General features: G+C 43.0%; 1 protein-coding gene across 10 annotated transcripts in view; it reads right to left on the bottom strand.

The window, feature by feature from the left end:
* BLTP1 (bridge-like lipid transfer protein family member 1) overlaps positions 1 to 10,714 on the bottom strand; it is an 86,510-nt gene extending 75,796 nt beyond the window's left edge. For all 10 annotated transcript variants that reach the window (XM_030238753.2, XM_030238759.2, XM_050973988.1 and 7 more), the window contains exons 1-3: positions 10,613 to 10,714; positions 3,018 to 3,147; positions 203 to 319 (exon numbers count right to left, since the gene is read on the bottom strand). In XM_030238753.2, the coding sequence (XP_030094613.2) occupies positions 203 to 319; positions 3,018 to 3,114 (214 nt within the window). In that variant the 5' untranslated portion in view covers positions 3,115 to 3,147; positions 10,613 to 10,714. The remainder of the gene's footprint in view (positions 1 to 202; positions 320 to 3,017; positions 3,148 to 10,612) is intronic.
* Positions 10,715 to 22,519: the final 11,805 nt, after the last annotated feature.

Genomic DNA, 22,519 nt, shown 5'->3' with positions numbered 1-22,519 from the left:
TGATTAGTTGTTCTGACAGCTTATTTAGAAAGCAAGGGCAGTGCTGGAACAGGGACTTAATGCTTGAGTCTCTGCTTTGAACCCACTGAATGTTTTCAAACCACTCTAACAAAGGAACACTGAGGTAACTTCAGGTTTTTAGCAAGCTGAGGTGTGATAAACAGCAGAGACAAAGAGTGGCATTACATGAATCATAACTTACCAATATGGATGTAGCCATGTTTATATAATCTGTTAAGAACCAACGTTAAAATGAGTCCAATGTTCCGGGAATTATAGTAAGTTAGGTAGATAATCCATCCACAGGACAATATTGTTGCTGTTGAAAGATTACAATGAATTAAAGCATTTTTTAAAGTACACTGACCCAGATAAAAACTTTACCTATTAAGACTACAAGGTTTAGCAGTGCTCTTTCTGCTATCCAAAAAATTGCAAACTGATGGGACACTTTAATGGGTATTTTCAGAGAGATGGTGTGAGAAGGGTATGAGGAGGTTGGGGGAAAGGGGGAAATGGGAAGTCCAGAAAATTATAGATTATTCACTGCTCTTGCATTCCCCAATATAAAAAAACCTGTCCTCCAAGAGGACCTGCAGAAGGCACCACATGATTTCATTACATCACTTACCATTCTAAGAAGTTAGATTTCATAGATTGAACTGTAACATACATTGTTCCACACGGACATTTATTTCAGAACACCCTAAAAAACCCCAACACCACCAAAGTCATACTACATACCTTCCCTACTCTTCTCCAAATTGTGAACTGTAACTTAAATTTCTATTCACCTATTACCACAGGAAACATTATCATATACAAAAACATTTCCTACGATGCTGCCTCCTGAGAGAAACGCACCAGCCCTTGGGTTAGCAGAAATACCTCAACAGTTCAAGCATGGAATTTGATAGGGAAAAAAGGAAATAGCAATCCAATGAGAAACAGGTTTAAAAAAAAAAATTAGGTCTGCTAATCCCCAAAGTAATTTTTACTTTAGTTGATTAAGAGCTAGTAACCTATTTCTAATTACAAGGGTTCTCTAAGCTTCCAGAAGGACAAACCCAAAAGGAATGGCACTGCTAAGGAATGGACTAGTTCTAATTCACCTTACTGATAATTACCATTCTGTTTCACCCAAAGCAGAGTAGGGAAAAAACCTGAAGTTTGTAACAGAATTTTTTTATTTATGCTAAAAATGGAAAATTTTTATGGAAAATCTAAAGTGCAGAAACACACAGGAGCCTTAACTTTGAAGAAAGCTCAGATAATTACTGGAAAAAAAAATAGTCACAAAACCTATCTGTTCTTCCACTGTTTCTTTATTTTTTTCAGTGGGATACTCCACTGCTTCATAACAATACTTTGTTGAAAGAGAAGGTGAAAATGACTCCCATGACTTTTGTCATTTCCTTACTAGAAAATGGATCCAGTGTGACCAAAATTCAAGCAGCTCATACCCTCGGGCAATAAGCTGCTTGACAAGTTAAACAAACCAAATCTATGTGGGTGATGACACAGAAAGGAGCAGGAAGGGTGGAAGCTACATCCCAGGAAAGAAACTCCAGCTGGCATTGAGAGCAGGCACTCTCCAAGGACAGTGCTCACTTCCCCCACTTTCAGGTGAGTAAGCTCCTCCCTGCTGGTCCTCTGTGGGGAGGGAGAAAGGTGGGATGACTCACAGTCTGAGGGTCCATGGAGTTTAATTGGAGGTTAAAGTTCAACTAGGCACTGCTAGATGGCTGCAGTCAAGAAGGTGCCCTCTCAAGGTGAAACAATACTGAGAAAAATTGGGAAACCAGTGCACTTTCCATTCCTGATCCACTGCCTTCAGCACTAGACTCATCCCTGCCACAAACTGTAGCCTTTTCCTTCACCAAATCTTATAAACTTCATTAATTTCATTATTATCTTTTTATACATAATTTTTAAAGCCTCTTCATTGCAACCAAGTTTTGGAAATGGCATTTCAGAAGTTTTACTGCATGTGATTTTTAAAAATGATTCCAGAAGTGAGCAACGGCTCTTTGAGGAGCACGTTCATTTCTGGAATTCATCACCTTTTCATGAGACCAGCAGTTAGCTGTTCCAGCATTCAGGAGAGGAAAACACTGGTATCTTTTTATGCTTCCTTATAACAGGATGCCATAGGTCAGCAGATAAAAGCAAAGGAGGAAAGGCTGGATCAAACTGAGTCAGTTAATAAACATCATTTGAATGTGTTTCTATCCAAACCTCATAACAGGAAGCAAGTCAAAGCTTTTGAAGACAAAATTTTCAGATCTATTTGCATCTGTTCCACATTTTACCATGAGCTACTACCAGTAACTTCCCCTATTTTCATCTTGACTACACTGAGAACTCTGTGTTGAATACAAACTTTCTATTTCAACACACTAAAAGTGAAACAGATAACAAACAGTAAGCACCCTCAAATAATTAACCTATGTCCTTTCTATTTCATTTGGCCTACTGAAAAGTAATTCCTGTATGTCAATAGCCAATGGACTTTAACATGTCAGAAGTGAAAGTGAAAAAATAAAATTGTTGATCCTGTCAAGTCCAAGAGTCAAGGCTGGAAAGCAGGCATTTTCTACCTTTGGAAAAGTCTGGATTCATTGCACACTTTCAGTATTGTTCCATGGTCCTGAGTACAACTTTGTATTTATTTTGCAGTCCTTGAGCCACTTGTTTATAGCTGAATAAAAACGCCTATACCAATATATATGGCACTAGTGCTTAAAAAAAAAAAAAAGCATACCTAAATCAGGCATGTTTACAAATCCAGCTCATAACTGATTGAATGACAGCTTGGCTTAAAGGCTCATTGTGGCACACAATTTAGTCAGGAAGCTGTGTCATTAAACACAATAGTCCTTGGATCACTTTCCAAACTACACCAGATTAAATGGCAGGTAGGCACATACTAGAAGTTATTGTAGCTGACTGTCATGCTAATCCTTTGTTATGGTATCATAGAATAAAATTAACCAAAACAGAAGAGTTAATCTTACCTACTAGCAGCCAAACCACGTTGGAGTCATGTTCTGTCAGGAAATCTTCCAGCTGCGTGATACTTGGGACAAAACTATCATTTTTTCTTTGATCCATTGCTACACTGTTTTCACACCAGCACCTATAGAACTGAAAGAAAAAGAAAACCATTCCAAAACCAAAATGAGTAACAAGCACAGTACAGTTTGGGAAAATGGACTATGTACCATCTTAAATCATCTCCAGCAGTCTGTTTCACACAAATACACATGTACTTGTTTTATTCCTTCAATAACAACTTCATGATTCTCAGCTACCTCCTCTTCTACTCCAGAGCTCCAGAAATACTTTCACTCATATCTGCAGGAACAATTTCCTGGCACAAGACTGCCCCAAACAAACTACATATCAACAAAATACCAAAATATGCCCTCCAAATTTAGAACCCTGGATGCCCTATACAGCATACAAAAGCAAATAAATGTCTAAAACTGTTTTGCCACATCAGTAAGTCAAAAGGCAACTGAACATACAAGTAAAAATGAGGCTGTATTAAGCTTGCAAAAACGTAACGTGCAAAAATGTAACATGAGACTAAAACCCTCCCCTTGCAGAATGAAAGGCCAAAGGAGACACTTTTAGGAGTTAGAGAAAATTCCCAAAACCCCCTGATCTGCTGTGTCCATTAATTCTGCTTAAGGATGGATTTGCATTGTTCTGTATAAGCTGACTACCTGGTTGATCTGTCATAGAGAACAGAAAACCAGTCCTTCTGATCTTACACACTTCTTCAAATCACCCATAAATCACCTTGCAAGTGGGTTTATAGTAATTAAATCTGATTAGCAGGGAGTTGCTCAACTCAGCAACATCTGTAATTACACAGCAGTATTTTTGTTGCATTGGCTTCATATGAAGTCTTCTCCCTTGGACGTTATCTGTCAAATCTTCTTACAAAAAAAGAAGCATTAATTCTGCTTCTTTTTTTATTTTCTAACACCTTGCAGCTCCTGGCAGCCTGTCTTCCTGACAGTAATCACCCCTAAAAAAATATGAGTAGACTTTATTCCCTTTTGTTATGAAGCCTCTGTTGGTTTCTCCATCAAGGGCTCTAGAACATAAAAACTAATATTAATGAGTCCTTAATTTTTCAGCATAATAGCTTTGAATAATTAGCATTTGCAAATGTGAGCAGCAAATGTAGCAATTCATTATTTTAACTGGAAGAAGTTGGGGGGAAACTGCCTTCAATGCACTTATTTCTCTTGTTGTACCTTGAACCAACAGCTTGTGTTTAGAACAACAATAGGAGTACAGTCCCAAGAATAAGGGTTAATAATTTGTTCATTACCCCTTCTGCAAGAAGGAATAGAATGGGGAGGAAATAACGTGAAAGCAGCAAACTGGAAAAAAAGAAACAACAAAGAAACACAACGAACCAACGCCAGTTTCCAGCAGGGATGATGAAAAAGCTACCAACTTACTCCCCTACAAGGGGGAGGAATAAGAGGAATAAACATCACATACATGCACACAGACTAAGAAAGGAGCCATTGTTTCAAAGGGACTTCAGAACAGAAAATTAAATCACATAATGGCACTGTGATTTGCTTTAAGACATCCACAGTACCTGGATAAAAAAGCCACATGTCAGTTTGTAGGATGGAGCAGATGATGCCTCTGCAGGCAGCCTCCGGGAGCCTTTAACCCCTGAAGCACAGGGTAAAGAGAGAAAGCCAGATCAGCACTTCCAGCATAAAAGGATGGAAGGACTTGACCTCTCTCTTTCTCACCAAAGGACAGCAGTGTCACTCTGTTGTGACCAAGACCACCATGGAAATGCTGTCAGTAGGTGAGGACTGTCTATCTATTGCCTCGACCTTCAATATTTATCCTCATCAAGGAAGCAAACCATGGCTTCTTCCTAAGAAATTATCACCCAAAATTATATTATACTGAAACATGACTAAAAATCATTAAATGGGACAGTGGAAAGACAACCTGGAGACTGAAAGTATTGAAGTATTGAATCTTGATACTTAGCTACTTAAATAAAGACAGGGCTGGTTTGGGTTGTTTTTTTTTTGTTGTTGTTGTTGTTTTGGGGTTTTTTTTGGGGGGGGGTTGTCATTGCTATCCATAATAATAAACTGGACATACTTTCAATTTTTTTCTGGGATACATTTCCTACCTGCAAGCAGAGAACTTCAGGAGTCCCCCATCACTCATCATGTGCAAATACAACATATTTGAGCTTCAAAGATGATCCTTTAACACCCTAACCCACTGATTATTTAATTTCTCTAGTTAGGGTAGTCTTTGCCCTTGACCAAGTTCCTTGAGGGAAGATGCTGGTAATAAAAGTGTAAGCACCCAAAACCAGCCAGTAGCAACACCTACACTGGATGTGAGCTCTCAACACACCTCTCAGAGCAGTCAGATGTTTAATCCACTTAGATTATTAATTATTGTAATAAAAAGGGGATACAAGCAGAGACCTAAGGAGTACACAGTGTTCATAATGTCCCTGTGCATTTTTAAGGCCCAGAGGGTGAAGGGGCAGGATCTGCACCATCAGAATAGCTTAGAGGAAGAAATGCAGTCTTTTCAGAACAGATATTTGCTACTTTCAAAAATGCTACTTACCAGCATTTCTTTCTGTCCACAACCCTGCACCTTCCATCCCCTATACACTGTAACCACTGGTTTAAATCCTGGGCCTTGCAGCCTTCCCCTTCCATGCCCTATACACTGTAACCTCAGCTATGAGTCCTGCAGGCCTCTCACCGCCCACACCCTGCTCATTTACTCCTGTGTGCAAACTCAGCTCTGCCATCAGAGCAAACTGCTGCACTCTCCAGGAAAGGGGATCCATAGGCTGCTGAGCCTGGAATGTTCTTTCATGCTGCCTACTGTGTTCTCTGAAGTAAACTCTACATGGAACCACTCTTGGAACGACAAGAACCGAGGGTGTGAAGCTGACTCTTGCCAAGCATGCAAATACACAAAAGAAAATGTAACAAAGAGGAACAGAAACCCAGAGGTTGACATTTGTATCTCTGCATTTATTTATCATCTTTTCTCAAGGTCTGCACTGTTCTGTGATGAACAGCTCAGTCAGCATGCTGAAATATAGTCCAAGATACATTTTACTATTCATTATGTCACTTGTGGCTCTCATTTACCACATAACACGTTAATAAATACAAAATGTATTAGCTTTCTCCTAGGAAGAAGACAGGAGAAAAGAAATATTCCGTGGCACTGAGGTGACAGAACACTGATACTCATATTTTATCTTCACAGCAGTCCTTTAGGGCGTCATGTAGTTGTCTTTCTCCAAATGAATATCTGAAGCAAGGAGAGATGAAGGCCAAATTCCTCATTTATGATGCCCAAACTGAAATACTAGGGGCCTGCTTTTCAGGTTAGGTATGTTTGGAGCACTTAGCAGGCTCAAGCCAGGCACTGGACTGCCTTAAAGATATGAGGACTTGGTTTTACTGTGAAGTTGCAACTCATGGTCAGCCAGGCTGTCTTTATAGCAAAAACATACACTTAACAGACTTTAAAAAGTGAATTTTAATTACTTGTGTCACACATAATCCATTCTTCACAGTACTAAAAAGAGGCAAGGGAAGTTATAATCCTGAGGGGATGCACTTCATTTTCAGCCTGCTTCCAGGGATACAAGCCCAAACTAATTTTCACCGCAAATCTTCCATCCCTAAAATGCCAAGTCCTCCAAAGCAGCTGCTCCTAATCTTTATAAACTCATTCCAATCACATCAGATAGGTAAACTCGTTTTAACCTCAGCCTGGCAAATTAACTCAACACCAAGAACAAACCTCTGCTTGAGCTAAGTCATTAAAAATTTACAGGAGGCATGCATATATGCAGGAGCTGGCAGGAGAGAAACCAGAAACTCGGTGACCAGAGTGCAGCCACTTTGCAGGGCAGCTGCACACACCTGGAAAAGGTCTGTCCTGCACCTACAGCTGAGCACAAAGGTAACAAATGTTTTACTCAGTGCCTGGGAGCATTAGGGGGATGTGGGTCTTGAGCTGGGCAAGAAGAGGGGAAAGAAAATTAAATGTCTGCTTACCACATCCCTTGTAAAGTCATTTTCCTGGCATGCCCTTGTAAAGACAGCTGAATAAAAGGGGTGTCCAAAGGTGGGGGGAAAACTGGCATTTTATATTGAGAAGAAATACTTTTACATGGTCATGAAGTGGGTAGGGAAATAATGGACATGGCCAATTCTCTTATTACTGCTGGAATTCTCAGGGGGAATAAACCAGGGGTTTAAATTTGCCAGACATATCCTTCAGATCTTCACAGAAATGAAGTGATTATCGAATATATGTTAATTGGTGTTATTGGAGGTTAACTGCCATTCCGAGGATACTCCCAACTTCCACAGCAACTACTAATCAGTGGAGTTACAATTACACCCAAAGTGACACATTAAATGACAGGAGGCAAATCCCCCTGGTCTCAATAAATGCATATAAATGACATGTCTGGATGCTTCATCTCAAAAAAGAAGCCAAGAAGCCATACCTAAGGCAGCACTTCAAAGGAAAGAAAAGGCATTTTTTGCATTACCCACTCCATCAATGCCTTTCAAAGGGTCTCCAGCACTTCTGCTATGAAATCAGAGGTTTAGATAAGTAAATGATATAATAAAGGAGGCTCACAAACACAGACACAATTTTCCTCTCAGGACATTCTTACACTGTCAGCACCCAGAGGCACATTAAACACATCTCACAAAACAAAAAGCTGCCAACCTTGGCACCTATCCCAAAACTCTCCAGCTAGGTCAAACACTTCAAACCCATCCCAGCACAGCTTAGGAAACTCAGCTACTCTTCAATCATCAAGCAAAGGAAAGAGGAAGGAAGAGAAAGAAAGTAGTTGTTCTCAAAAGAAAAAACAAAAACAAAACAGACAAAAAACCAAGGGAAGTGACAGCAGCCACAGAGCAATTCTGCCACCGGGTAAATTGCATTGCCTTCATACCTGATACCTAATTAAAATTAACTCTGAGCTTGTTAAGAAAAGAGCAAAGAATCAGGTCTATTTCCCTCCCTGGCTGCCCGAGCTTGAAGTCCCACTAGCGGTAAACTGTAAACAAAATAAACTAGAGCTTTAATTATACTAATGAAATCCTGCTACAAGCCCCAGCAGAAGCAGCTGCGCGGGAAGCAGAGCCCAGCAGAGCCACACCTGGTTGAGCCGGTGTGTGGACAGCCTTAGTCAAACAAAATTTGCACTACAGTAGCTCAGCAAATAACAGGTCTACTTCAAAACGAATTAAATCAAAATTAAAGCATACTCAAAGGAACAGTAAGATACAAGATAAAAATCATTCTCACAACAGCCTACCCAATGAGGTAGAGTTCCACAGCACAAGTGGTAGCTTTTATTTATCTATTCTTAATAGCACATGACATGAATTTTCCTAGGAAAGAGATCAAAGACAAACTCCTGCCATGGCAACCAACACACAGTACTTCCACTGCTAGCCTAGGAACCACTGGTTAAATTGGGATGATTTTTCATTTAACTGCTTAAACGTAAAAATATACTTCTTAACCTTGCCTCTCAGACTTCTTCAGGAAAGCTGAAGAAGGTTCTTTGCCTGCTTACATTGCCAGCCTTTGATGCTGCAATGAAAAAAAAGGACAAAATCAAAAAAATCCCAAAAACCCACAAGTAGTGGACCCTAAAGGCTTACAACAGTAGAGATAAATATGAATTTCCCTCATGTACACTCCTCAACTTAGAGAGAAAAATAAAAACATTGCCTTTGGAGCCTTTGTTGTTGGTTTTAACAACAAGGTAATAACTTTTTTTTTTCTTCCTCTTTTTTAATTTGAGTACAGCACTGTACCTTTGAAACACTCTATGAAACTAAGCCATCTACTCCACACCTATGAACTTTTCCAGAAGTATACTTCCTCTAAATTTCTGTTTTGACACATTACCACAGTTTGGGGAAAGAAGAAGTCTTTGCCATAAATCAAACTAGGAGACAGTTTGGTAGCTACATAGACCATCATCCTTAAGGGAACTAGCTGTAGTTTCACCCCAGCCTGGAGTCACCACAAGGATTTTGGTGCAGCAACAAGTGCTAGAATAAGTTATGTGAGGGGATAAGAAGTGACTAGGAGAAGCTATTACATGTCACAGTAATCACAGGATAACTCTGCATGCTGCTAACCAAAAGCATTAACCTCTTGCCTAATTCCCACAGGATAAAATGGTGCAAAAGAGCAATCACCAAACAGCAGCTGATGCACTTTTCACATGCCAAAGTTCTCTAACAGCATTCCCAAAAGGGTGAGTGACTTCAGCACACCATAAACAAGGATAAGACCTCTCCTTAAATGTGTCCATACCTTCCCACAATGAGCCAGACGATCCACCACGAGCAAAAGTTACTCATGATCACTGTCAGAATGTGCAAATTCAGGCCATGACCCTAAACAAACATCCCTGAACGCCCATTCAGAGCCAAACGCCTAAGTGGACGCCCTATACTGTTTTTATCAATGGCTCTTTGAGTAACCTATTAACATACTTTAACAAACAAGAGGAATACTCCCTCCTCCCCTCCAGTTTTTCTTCTCAGTTGCCAAAATTTCTGGCCCCACTGTTTAGCTGCTCACTGCACATAAAAAGCAGAGGAGGGAAACCCTGCACAGCCGCAATAAAAGAACAAGCCAGAAAAGCAGAATTACTGGATTAAGTGACACAACAGAAGAACTCACATGGCAACAACTATGGCCTTTTCTATACTAAACATGAGAAAGTTACACGCTGCAGCAAACTGCCAACTTGGGAAGTTTCACAGAGCTGAGTGAAAGCTGCTGTGGAGATGTGCTTTAGGATGGGAAACCAGTCCAGACAGAGGTTGTGATTGGGGTATTTGCTACATGACTACCTCCAAAACACACCTCCACCCTATTTTGTATTATATCTGTTATGTACACGTTACAATGGTAACTACATCGGGTTTTTTATTGATAACGCAAAGTGCAAGCACCTTATCATAACATCATTACGTATCGTTACCACTGCAGCTTCAGACACACCAAAAAGCAGGTGAGCGTCGTGTTAAATCACTGTGTGTGTGTTAAACCCTCTCAGGACCAGAGGCACCGGCAGACATCGCCTTTCACCGCTCAGGGACCAGCACAGGGAAACTTCCCTCGCAGGCCAAACACAACCGGAGGCGCCTGAGCTCCCGCCCCTGGCCTCACAGCCTTTCTGCACGGCGTTACCCCACGCCAAAGGGAAAACACTGAATCCCCGACACCGGAGGGGCTTCTCCTGTCACCGCTCCCTCGCGGAGCGGCCGGGACCACGGCGGGACCGGCACCCGGGGGTGACCACACGGCCCTGCGGGGCGGAAAGATAAGCACCAGGCCTCCTCCCCGTCCCGGCCCGGCCGAGCCCCGCGCCGAACCGCGGCTCCTCCCGGCGCGGGGGCGGCTGCGTGTTCCCGGCAGGCCCAGGGCGAGCGGCGGGGCCGACCCCTGCGCGCCGGGCCCATCCCGGTGGGGAGCGGAGCGCAGCCCGGTCCCGGCTTCCCCCCGCACTTACGCCATTGCCCTCCGCGGCTTCTCCCCCGCGGACCCGGAACCGGCGGCGGCGGCGGCAGCAGCCGGGCCCTCCCGCACCTCACGGTGAAGGCGCGGCCCCGCCCACGGCGCCGCTGCAGCCAACCGAGAGGCGCCGCCGGCTCGCGCGGCCAATGGCGGGGCCGTCCGCCCCCCGCGGGGGCGGGACCGAGCCGCCGCTCCGCCAATGGTGAGGGGCGGTGCCTGCCCCGTGTGTGTGTGCGGGGAGCCGCGCCCGCCCCTCCGCGGCGCGCGCAGGCGCGGGCACATCTGGAGCCGCCAGATGTGCGCGGCGCGCAGGGGGCCGTGGGCGTGGCCGGAGCCGGTACCTTGGGGGGCTGGCGGGCACACGGCCCCGGAATCGGAGTGTCGCTGATGGATCCTGCCCCCGGCTCGGTTTGCTGCCCGTTACGTCGGGAGAAGGGGTACTGCCCGCCCGGCAGCGGCTGGCGGAGCGAGCGCCTGCGCGGCCGCGGCACCTGCCGCTCGCCCTTGTCCTCGCAGCGCTTAACTGCGAGGCACCGGAGGGGTTTGTTGGCCGAGCCGCCCGGTAACGGGCCGTTCGTTTTACCGCCCGTTGGTTGTGCCCTCCGATGCAGGTGAAGAAAGCTGGCCCCCCGACACCAGATAAAAAGTGAATTTTCAGACTTTTTTGAACACATGTGGCCGTGACTTGACTGCCAGGTGTAGCCAAATATGATAACTACACACATTTCTTTAGAATCGCCCAGACATGATAAAACATACAGATTTCTTTAAAATCACCCAGGCCCGCATCCTCCAGCCTTCCGTAGCACTCTAGAAGAAACCAAAACAGTGACTGTGTACCTTCTTCCATCAGGTCCTTGGCACTGTCAACACTGGTGCTGAGCTCCACATTCCCTCAATCCCCCCGAGGTTTCCAGAAGCTGCACCACACCGTGTCTCCTGCAGGATACCCATCCTTGGGCACCTGGATCAGAAGGCTGATTGTACCCCCTGGCACCTGCAAAATAAATCTGTGGGTGAGAAACACAGAATCCCTAAGCCATGGTGCTGCTCTCACTGGCCTGACAGTGAGACCTGTCAATGGGCTGCCTGGATTCGCTTTCCCAAAGTGAAACTGAGCCCAGTTGAGCAGCGGGCTCATGGCTCCTCTCTGTGAGCCACATGCTCCTGCCTCCTGGCTCATGTGTGCTCCAGCATTCCCCATGGTTTTCCCTGCAGAGCCAACTTTCAGCTGGATCAGCAAACAGCGAGCATGAGCCCTCTCACTGCACAAGGGCATGGGTGCCCCTGGGGGCCTGGCAGGAGCTCTTAACCTGGCATGGAAAGGCACTGGCAGGATTATCCCTTGAGGAGTGCCACAAACCACAGGTGAACCCTGACCCCAGCTGCCTCCAGCACCCTGCTGGACAGAGCTGTGCTCAGAGCAGCTCCAGGCATCCTCCACCCAGCAGATGAACCAGAATCAAAGCCAGCGTTACCTAACGAGGTTTATCCTCGCTGTTGTCATTACATTCCCATCATACTAAGCATAGTAAGGAAAATATTGTTTAAATATTCCTGGTTTTCATATTGAAGCCCCCCCTTCCACCTCCTTCCCTGCTGGTGCACTCCATTACTCTTTCCTGGTCTGCTGTGCCAAAGGGATAGAGTCTTGGGAAGCTCTTCCAAATGATTTTACCCACATGGTGCCTGAAGGCTTTAATGAGATCCATGCAGATAAGTCACACAAAGAAATTTTAGCTCAAAGCTGTCATTAGAACTTGGGGAAAGTGGGCCTGTGCCTGCTGTAAGAGATGGAGGTTAAAGCTTTAATGCTGATACAGGCCTGGCTGGAAAACTGAAATATGGAATTAACACAAGGAAAAATATTTACCCCTCTACACCTTTGAACTTATTTGTTTTCTAAAGGACACTAATATTCTGTAAAAGAAATGTGCACTTTCTTCTCACAAAAATATTTTTATGTTTGACTAGACTTATTTTTAGACTCTTATCAATACAGGGCAGAATGTGTCCCAGAATAACCAAAATAAGGCAGAGGGAGAAATTATTTCTATTCTTAGTGTAATACCTCAACTTAAAGTTACCAGGTTTGAAATAGAAAAGCCAGGATAGCCAAAACTCTGGGTCTTGTTCCAATTCCATTGGTGGGCAGGAAATGGAGAGGCTTTAAGTCTACTTGTGCAACAGATAAAATCAAGTGCAGAAGTTATTCCACACGGTATTTTTAAGCAAAGGTCAGCCTAAGTCCAAAATGTTGATCTAAAATATGAGCCCCTGTGTGTATTTGTAACCTGGGATGTAACAACTTCACTTTGCCTTAGGACAGCCAGCAGCACTGTCGTTTTCTCTGTCTTTGTTCCCTCCTTTGTTAATGCAGCAAGAATACGAACTATTTCCAAAACTGGTAACAAAGAGTAATTTTAGCAATTAGTGCCAACAATTCATATAAATTTTACATTTAGATTTTTTTCTGTTTTCTGATCCCTCTATTTTTATGCCTGAGCATTATTTTTTCAGCATCATTTTACTTGATTCAAGGAAATTGGTTCTTCTCAGGCTCTCACCATGCCTTGCTCATGGGCAATGCAGTGAGTCACTGCATCCCAGCCTGGGACCATGGAAAATGGGTGTCAGGATTTTCTCTTTTTAGGTGGCCTCTTGGTGTTATGTGCAAGTTTCTGACCCCTGAGTGCAGCTCCCTGGAAGCAGGGCTGTTGCCTGGGTGTGACAGGGACTGGAGCTGGTGGCTGCTGTAGGTTAGTGCTGACGTGAGCTTTGTGGATTCTCACAGCACCCCTGCCTGATTGCCTGCTGCTTTTTTGAAGATTGCATTTTTGGGATGTTTGCCCCTGATGCTGATTTCCATCACCAGTTTCATTCCTTCCATTGCCTCCCATGACCTTTTGGGGGAGTGTCTACAAATTAGCTCCTGATATTTTATCCCCGCTTTCTTTTTATTCTCTCTCTTCTTAAAGGAGTTTTTCCTTCGTTTTCTTTCCCATGAGGAATTATGCCAAATCACTTTTCTCAGCCCTTCCTTCTGTACACTGATTCCAGACAATAAAATATATTTGACATTTGAAATTTACCTGTAGAAATTACTTTTAAAAGGGTAAACTAATAATCAAAGCTTCAAGATGCCTTAGCCACACAAACCTAAAGGCTCATGTCATAGGAGAAATTAATTGATTAATTACCTTCTGTAACCCAGTTGATGACTTAGATCTGAAGCACCAGGAAAGCCTCTCTTGACACATTGAGCCATTCTTGGGGCAGTTTAAAATTAACAGATGAAATATAATGCACTGCAACACAATTCAATACCTTTAAAGCAGAGTAACAAATATCTAGATTCACATTTTGCAGGCTGGGGCTAAATCAAAAGGTTGTTTCACCCCTGTCTGCTCTGTAACATACCGGAGGTTCATTTCCTTTTTGGGGCAAAGCTGGCAGCTTCTGATGGTGTTATGTACATGCACACAGCAAGAATGGCCCAGGCTTGAATGTTGTCTCTGGGGTATAACTTTTCAATCTTGCCCAAATTTTTTCTCATGGTCTAGAAAACAGAGCATATTTCATCTGTAATTCTTCCCAGCATATGATGTTGCATCTCTAGTTATCAGCATGGCAACTGAAAAGAGATTTTGTAAATGTTGTCTCATTATATAACTTTCAAGTTAAGGAAAGTTGCATCCTCTATGCTTTAACTTGTTTTATGTTGGGTGGCATTACCATTCACCTCAGTATGTTTATTTTCATGCCTGAAATTCCAGGACTTTCTTCGTAAGCTAAGAGGAATAGTTGAGTAAAAGCACTGTCTTTAAATTATTTATGCCTCTTCTGCTTTGCAGTGGAAGATGCTTCTCTGAACACTGTTCTAAAAGCTCCCAAGTCATTTAGCCCATTGCTTTATCTTTGGGTGATGCCATCCAAGGGTCAAAAAGAAGCTGATGTTGAGTCTGCCAGAATTAATTTAGACAGAACCAGAAAGCTGCTGGGTACTTGATACAATTTAACAAAAGCAAAAATATGACTATGAATATTCATAGTCTTTTCTGGGACTTAAGCCATTTACCTTGTTAGAGTAGCCCTGGCATTTTCTGGGGGAATAGAGCAGTCATTGCCCAACTGACATTAAATGACACTCACAGGTATGACCCCTCTAAAAATCCTGCAACAACCCAGTAAGCAGAATCAGGCATTCACCATCGTGGAGCTGGAAGCTGATTCAGTGGCATCAGTTACTTGAGGAGAAAATTCATTTAATCAGGAGGCTCTAAAGAGCCCTTCCATAGCCTTATCAGATTGAAAAGCCCTTATCAGGCAATCCTCTTGCAGGGAGTTCTCTAAGAATACCAGGGAATTGTTTTGCTGATGCTGTGTTTGGTATCAAGCTGCAGACATGGACATCTCACACCTTTGGTGGACCAAGAGCAGCATGGTAATCAACTCAGAATTCCAAATATTTCCCTCTTGCTCCCAGCTGAGACAACAATTGCAAATAAATAGGAAAGAGAAAAGTGCATTACTACCACTCTGTGTATTGTGAAACATTATTCTGTCTTCAGCTCTGCTTTAGTGAGGGGTTTGAAGTTGCTGGAGCTGTGAGGATATCAATGGTTGATTTATGCTTCCTCTAAATAACATCAGCATTTACTATAAGAGCTCATTCTAGATTACATTAACAACAAACAAACACTGAGCTTAGAGATAAAGAAATATAAATATTCCTTATGCAAAATATTCACAACACTGTGAAAACTCACTTCAACAAACCAGAAGCTGCTGGGTCAAAACACCCACATCCTTTAACTTCAGGGCAAAATCTTAAATTCCTTGGTTCTTTTCATCTGAGGATAAAATCACAGACACTTAGTTCAGAAAACAAACAAATATTAATAATTTGTTTTAAGTACATAATTTGCCAGAGCTGGAAGTCGCTTGTTATCAATTACAGAATTAATTTATTCCATACTTGACCTTTCGGTACTCGGTGTCTTTTTAACTTCCAAAGCATATTTATTCAAGGAGTTCCACTGAACATTGCCTGTCTTCCAAAGGAGTTCTCCATTCTGTGGTGCACCCAAAAACTGATTCTCAAATGGGTTCCTTAACTGAGGAAATCATCCCCCTCGCTCCATGAATAATTTACTGGATGTTGTCTGGATCTGTGGACCCAGATCTTATGTGAATATAAGAAAAATGTAGAAAGATCAAGATATTCTTAATTCAATCCCTAAACAAAATGCAAAGGAAAATATAACTTAGCTTACATAAAGGATAGGCTGTCATTTTCCTTTAAACTAAGCAATATAATTTTCACTTTGATCAGCGGTCAGAGTAGACTATGAGAATAGTAACAAAACACGTTCATTGTTATTAGTTTCTTCAAACTATGACTTTCATAAACTCTTTCCTTCTGGTGTAATTAATGAGTATGACTGTAAAGCAACACTGGTAATAAAATCTGCATTTTAGATACAAGTGTTATTTAGCCAGATTCTCAGGACTGTTCTTGTGCCTCTCATTCAGACCTGTTGGACATAGATTAACCTGTGAGGAAATGGCATCAAACATGCAAAATTAACAGTGATTTCAGCAAGCCCAGGGTATAGCTTGTAGAAACCAAAAACTTGCTGAAATTCATCTATCAAAAGTGTTTTAAGACAGGACTAAACAACCTATTTCTGTGAAAAACTGGTACTTTTAATTTCAGAAAACGACAGGTGAAAACAAGCAAACGGGTAGGGATTCCACGACATCCCACTGCTGGATCTTGGCAGTCCATAAAACACGCTTGAGTGTCCTTGTGTTGCACCTGCACACGTTTTTTCACAAAATCCTTAATTTATTATTTTAAAACTCCACCTTTCTATGCCACATCACTTGCTGGGTGTGCACACATGAAGCTTAATTGTGCTACTGCTTCCTTTTTTCAGTATGGATTTTTTTTTTTTTGCATGAATTATATTTTCCTTACTGTTAAGAAAATGTGTTTTGCTATGATCAGTTCACTGAACCCACTAATAACCTGTGGCTGGCTTCAGGGCAGCACTTGGATGCCCCTAAAGACCCTGGACATCCTCCCAGCTCCCTGACATGGCCCCAGTGCCACCATATGCCCCACAGGTGACAGCAATATCCAGCGGAGTAGAGCTCTTTCTCCCCATCTTGTTTCTGGCCAGTTGCATTCTTGATTTATACTGGATTTTACTGTGTGTCTCCAGCCCTATAAATAGTTATCTGCAGGCTAACTAGAAGCAGCTGTGTCCATTCCTCAAGTGTTCATGTCTTACATTTCACACACTGCATTTTGTGCTGTTCTGCTGGTAATAAATGGCGTCAGATGGTAGGTTAGCTTTAGGCTTTAAAATTTCTCTCATTTTTAGTTATTCCGGCTCTCAAAAGAAGTGCATTATACTGAAACACACTATTATTAGACTTTTTGTGCCAGATGTATAGGCCTATAGTATAAGCCTTTTGTCTAGGCAATCTAAAACCCATTTTGAACATATAATGAGAAGTATTTACGAAGTAAAGTTTCTTTTTTAAACTGGAGACCCCATTCCTGGCACTACTAATTATCTAGAAGAATGAGCTGCCACGCAGCAAGTGGGTGTTACACTCTGTTGCCAGAGAAAGAGGTGCAAGCACATTCTTTTTGGTGGTTCGTGACTATTTTTAACTTTAATTTCCTTTGTAATTATTTCCTTTCCTGGATTCATAAATCTGCAGTAGCCTGTTATATAAATCTCAGCTATCCCATGTTTACAAATAATTCTGGCTTATACTCCATGTTCTTTGCACTTTGTAAATTCCCACAGACTTGAAGTTTGGGTGTACAAAGACAGGCACAGGGGTATCACCCCATGTTTAATACCAGCTCTGTACAATAAGCCTTTTTTAATAGCAAATATCCACCTACATTTCTTTTAAACCTCCTCCAGCGTTTTTGTTGGAGAAGCTACTTTTCACTTGGTGTCTCAATGACTGCTGTGTGGCAGGACCATACTGAGACTTTGTGGGAGTTTATTCCTTTCATTACTTGTTCATTTTTTGGTTTAAAAGTGAAAAGGATGGAGGAATCCAACAGTGAATTCTTCATGCACAAATATAACGTGGATTTTAAGGGGTGATATAATTGTGCCACTGAAGGAATAATGATGCTTAAGTGCAGATTTTAGGAAAACGATTTAGGAGTGAAAGAACAGATGTGAAGGTAATAATTGTGGCACAAAAACCAGACCAAAAGCTGTCAAAATTGTTCTTGTGGAGAGCCATTAAACACAGGAAACTGTGATGGTTTATTATTGTAAATTACCGTGCAATGCAACTTACCTCTGTTCAGTGCTTGAAATCCTTGTGCCCTAAGTGACCAAGGGCTTTGGAAGTTGCCTAGGAGATCCTCTGGCACATTATGCACCTCTAATGTCATCTTATCCCAATCTTTTTGGATAGCTGCTTGGCAGGATTACTTTGAAGCACAGAGGTGACCACACTCAGCTAGAGCAGTGTCTGCTCCTGTGAATGGGTAAAATGACTTATTTATACAGATTTTCCAGGTCTCCTCTTTTCCAGGGTTAATGGGAAAAATGAAACCTGTAAGGACAGTGTCTTAATTCACTGTGGATACCTTCACTTCCACTGCTGCAGTGTCAAATTGCAAAGTTCCTGCATCTTCCCTTCCAGCTCCCAACACTTCAGTGTGAGCAAGGTGACCTTAAAAATGTCACTAAAATAACAAGCAGCAGTAGAAATGGAAGAGGAAAGGCTTCAAGACATACTGCATCCAGGGAATAAATTAATGAGGTGTCAGATGACCATGGAGCTCTGGCCCACAGGGAGCTCCCAAGCCCTCAGCTTGGAGAGTGGGATCATGCCAGGAGAGAGCAGAGCAGCACATGTGAGGCTGGCTCCTGTTCTTAGTGAAATCACTGGAAGTTTTGACCATGGCATCCATGGAGGCAGGGTGCATGCCATTAATATTCCCCAGAGACCCAGAGCAAGTGTTGCTGACACTTTCACAGTGTAATCACTGCAGATCCCACCTGGCTAGTGCACGAAGCAGTGCAAACAAATACAATGTTACTGGTAATAAAACATGATGATGAAAACTGGCTGATGGTAACACTTAGCATTGCTAACACACAGCTCACAAGCTTGGAGACATACAATTCTGGCGATTTTAACTAATAAATACTTCACTAATTATATTTACAAGGAGTAAGTAATTTATAAACAAGCAATTTATCACATTTGCATTCATTAAACTAAGCAGCTTCCCTGATTATATTCTGACTATTCTGCCGTTTGCCACCCTGCAAGAGTGAGATGGTTTTTGCCTTCAGATAAAATAGGCTCTTCTTTTTTCCATCTTGTGGGTAGCTGGCAAATGACAGCTCAACATTTTCTGTTTGCACACTGTGTCCTCTCCATCTACCTGAGCCATCCTTGAAAACAGTCAACACCAGCAGGTACCCTTGAACCTCAGGTCAAAGTTACTGAAACTGTTGTGGTTGAAAAGAGAGCACTGCTCACCATTTCTGTGCTGCCTCAAAAGCTGTTATCTGAAATCCTGGATGTTTACTATGACAGTGGCCAGAATGGGGATTTTGGGAAACACTGTCTTCTGGCAGAAGGAGCTGCATAGTTTCCCTTTCAGCCTGCAGTTATCCCGCTTCCTTGGCTCAACACGTGCACAGGAAAGGGTTTGTTGATAGACTTTGAAATGTGTTTATGGAGTTTATTTTTATTCATTTTACATTTGCAAGAGGCAGGGAAGGAAACCAAAAATCAAACTTACTATGGAAAGTGTTTTCAGTATTAGCTGTGCACTATAAGAAACTCTGCTCCTACCAGATTTTACAAGAGAGACTTCAAAGTCTTTTTAAAACAGGGCTCCTGCTAAACTGGCAGTATTCCTTTGACTTTGACCATATTAGTCATTGCTTTTGCAGACTTAGCAAAAAGGAAAACTGCTGGCTTTAGCACCAGCACTCCCACAAAAAAGCAAGCCTACTCTCTTTTGGCCCAGCGCAATGTAGATGGCAGCTTAGTATTTCAATGTAAGAACAAGCATCTTCATCAGTCCAGAGTCAGCCCTTCCTGGCAGGGAGCAGCCCTGGATCAAATGGTGTCCCCTAGGTGTATTTCTCTTTGTCACTGTCACCCACAGACACATCCTCTGAAAGCAAAGGGCCCAAGAGTGATGCAGCTGACTGCTGAGCAGGGGGCATCATTCAAGCACCAAAATGGTTTTTGACCAGCCATGCTCCTGGAGTTGTTTCCTAATCAGCTCTTTTAATACTTTGTATTGATTACAGATCTAATCTGAAGCCCACTAAAACCAGTGAGGACAGGCTGTGTCACAGGGCTCTGATGATGATGACAGAAGTGATGGATGTAGTGTTACTATTTGCAAACACAAAATCCTCCTGAACACTCATTAGTTTTTTTACTATTTGCTCTCAATTTTCTACATGTTTCCCTCTTTGACACTTGCTGCTGCATCTCCCACCTGCCCCTCCTCAGCTCCAGAGCCCTGGGTGTATCTTATTCAAAGGGATGAAGGAGGGTGGTGCTGACAGATTGGAAAGAGGCAGGGAGGGCAGGAACAAGGAGAAATTGCACACCAGCAGAGCAGTGAGCTTCTGACAGGGTGACTTGGCAGCTCCTGCTCCCCTCTCCAAGGTGGATACAACTTCTGCCAAAGCAAGAGAGTAGAGGAGAAGAGTTATGATGAGGGCAGGGAGCTCAGAAAAGGCTTGGAAACTGTACCTGGATGCTTTCCAGCTGTGTTGTTGATCTGTCTTCTGAACAAACAACCCCAGGGTGGGACCTTGGCACCGCCTTCTGGTGGTATTAGCAGTTTTCCAGCTCCCAGGCCTCAGTGTGGGTCTGACAGGGACTTAGAGGTGATGCCTGCTCTGCCTAGCAGGGGCATGTGCTGAAAACTTGCAGCTCTGATCTACAAGTCCCAGCTAAAGGTATCAGCAGTACCAGGCTGAAAATACCCCAGTTTCCCTCATAGAAAGTCTGTGTCTGGTGCACAGCTGGGATGAGAGGTGAGCACACACAGCACAGCTCTTGATCTCGTAGTTGAGACCTAATGACCTTGAGAAAATGAGCATTGAGCTTCTTTCTTCTTCCTCAGTCACCTCTGAGGGTCACCTCTGCCTCAGCCCAGCCACAGCAGCAACAAGGATGAAAAATCACTTTAAAACAGAGCTCTTGTGTTTTACAGCAATATTGAGCTCTTTGGGTGTTTCTCTCTGGGAAATGTGTTTTCTTTCAGCCAGGAAAAGACTGTGATCTGAGAGTGGAAATTGAGCATGGTTTTACCTTTAGTGAGAGAAGGGGATAATAAAAGCTGATAACACCTGTAGGTAACAGCATAATTCAGTATACTCAGAAGGGCTGCTCTTTGGGGTTGGGGTTATGGTGGGTGTTTGTTTGAGGGTGTGTGCCCTGTTTACATTTTAGACTCAGGCAAGGGAGTCCACTCTTGTGTGTGCTGTTTTGTTTTTCTTGCCTGAACTGCAGTGCTGTGTATTTTAAATTCAAAAAGTGGAAACTCCAGCATGTACTTCAAAAGATTATCGTGTATTGTTTTACATTCTGTGCTGGACCTACAAGAAAGTATCAGCAATTCTCTGAGCTGTGGGAGTCCTTCCTCAGCTGCCCTGGCCCAGCTCCAGTAACAAAGTGCCTACCAGAACCTTCTGTTCAGATAAAAACTTCCTCAAGTTCCCGACTGAACTTTATCAATGCCTTACTGTTACCCAGGTCCTGTAAATGCCATATTAAATTAAACATGTTTCTTTGGCATGTGCAATGTTAAGGGACAATTGCTCAGACAATTTCATTTACTGTTTCAGTAAGAGGTTTCATAAAATATTCTGGTATTGGTGGACCTACATTGCCTCAAACATCAGCTTTATGCTTTTCAAGCTTTTAAGATGCTGCTTCTGAAAAGTCTCTGGCTTTACCCAGACTGATAAGGAGCCTCTAAAGCAACTGGTATTGATTCCAGCCTGACAAAGGTAGCACTGGCAGCAGCATTGGGTGTCCTTCAGATGATCTATGCAGAAAGTCTCTCCTATTTGTCAACAGCAGCTGCTTGAGGGCAGTTCCATCCCCACAGCTCAACCAGGGAACAAATCACACGAGCTCTCCTCAGCCATTCCAGTGTTAAATCAGCCATTCCAGAGTTACTTCTGGCAGCCACAGCAGCAGCACAGATTAGAATGGGCTGACTGCAGCAGCGGTGCTGGTGAGGAGCTCTCCAGTGATTCATTCCCCTGGCTGAGCTGCTGGGCTGAGCTGTGGAACAGCACTAACAGGCAGCTCTGTGTGTCTAAAGCTGCCACCACCATCCCAGCAATGATTGCCAGAACACAGCCTTAGGATAGGAAATGCTAAAATTGCTGTAGGGATTTAAACCCAGGTTTCACCTTCTCAGGAGTACATGATGTCACCAAAGTGCTCCAGAGCCTTTTCTACATGCATGTCCCTAACAGTGGGTCCTTTAAAGGGCAAAAGGTTTCTGCAAATCCTCTGAGTAGTAGAGGACTCATTGCCACTAGCACCACTGACAGGACTTACCTTAGACTCAGATGCAAAACCATAATTAAACTGAAGAACAGCCCTGCAGTCCTGTGTGTAATCCCTAGCTCAGTAATTTCTTCTGCAAAACTGACTCTTTTCTCATTAGATGCAAACAGAACTGGCCCAAGTTCATTTCCTGCATAGTAACTGAAAACTTGTGATAAACTCCCAATATATTTGGCAGTATCAGTAGGTAAGCAGGTCTGCTGGCACTTTTGTGCTCCCAAGCAGCATGTGGCCCCTAGATAGGACTATCTGGAAATGAGCTTTCTCACCACAGTACCTACATACC

This window comes from Serinus canaria, chromosome 4, assembly GCF_022539315.1.
Source record: "Serinus canaria isolate serCan28SL12 chromosome 4, serCan2020, whole genome shotgun sequence".
In the NCBI taxonomy this organism is placed as follows: Eukaryota; Metazoa; Chordata; class Aves; order Passeriformes; family Fringillidae; genus Serinus; species Serinus canaria.
The sequence above is the reverse complement of the archived record's forward strand: the minus strand, read 5'-3'. Positions and strand labels throughout refer to the sequence as shown.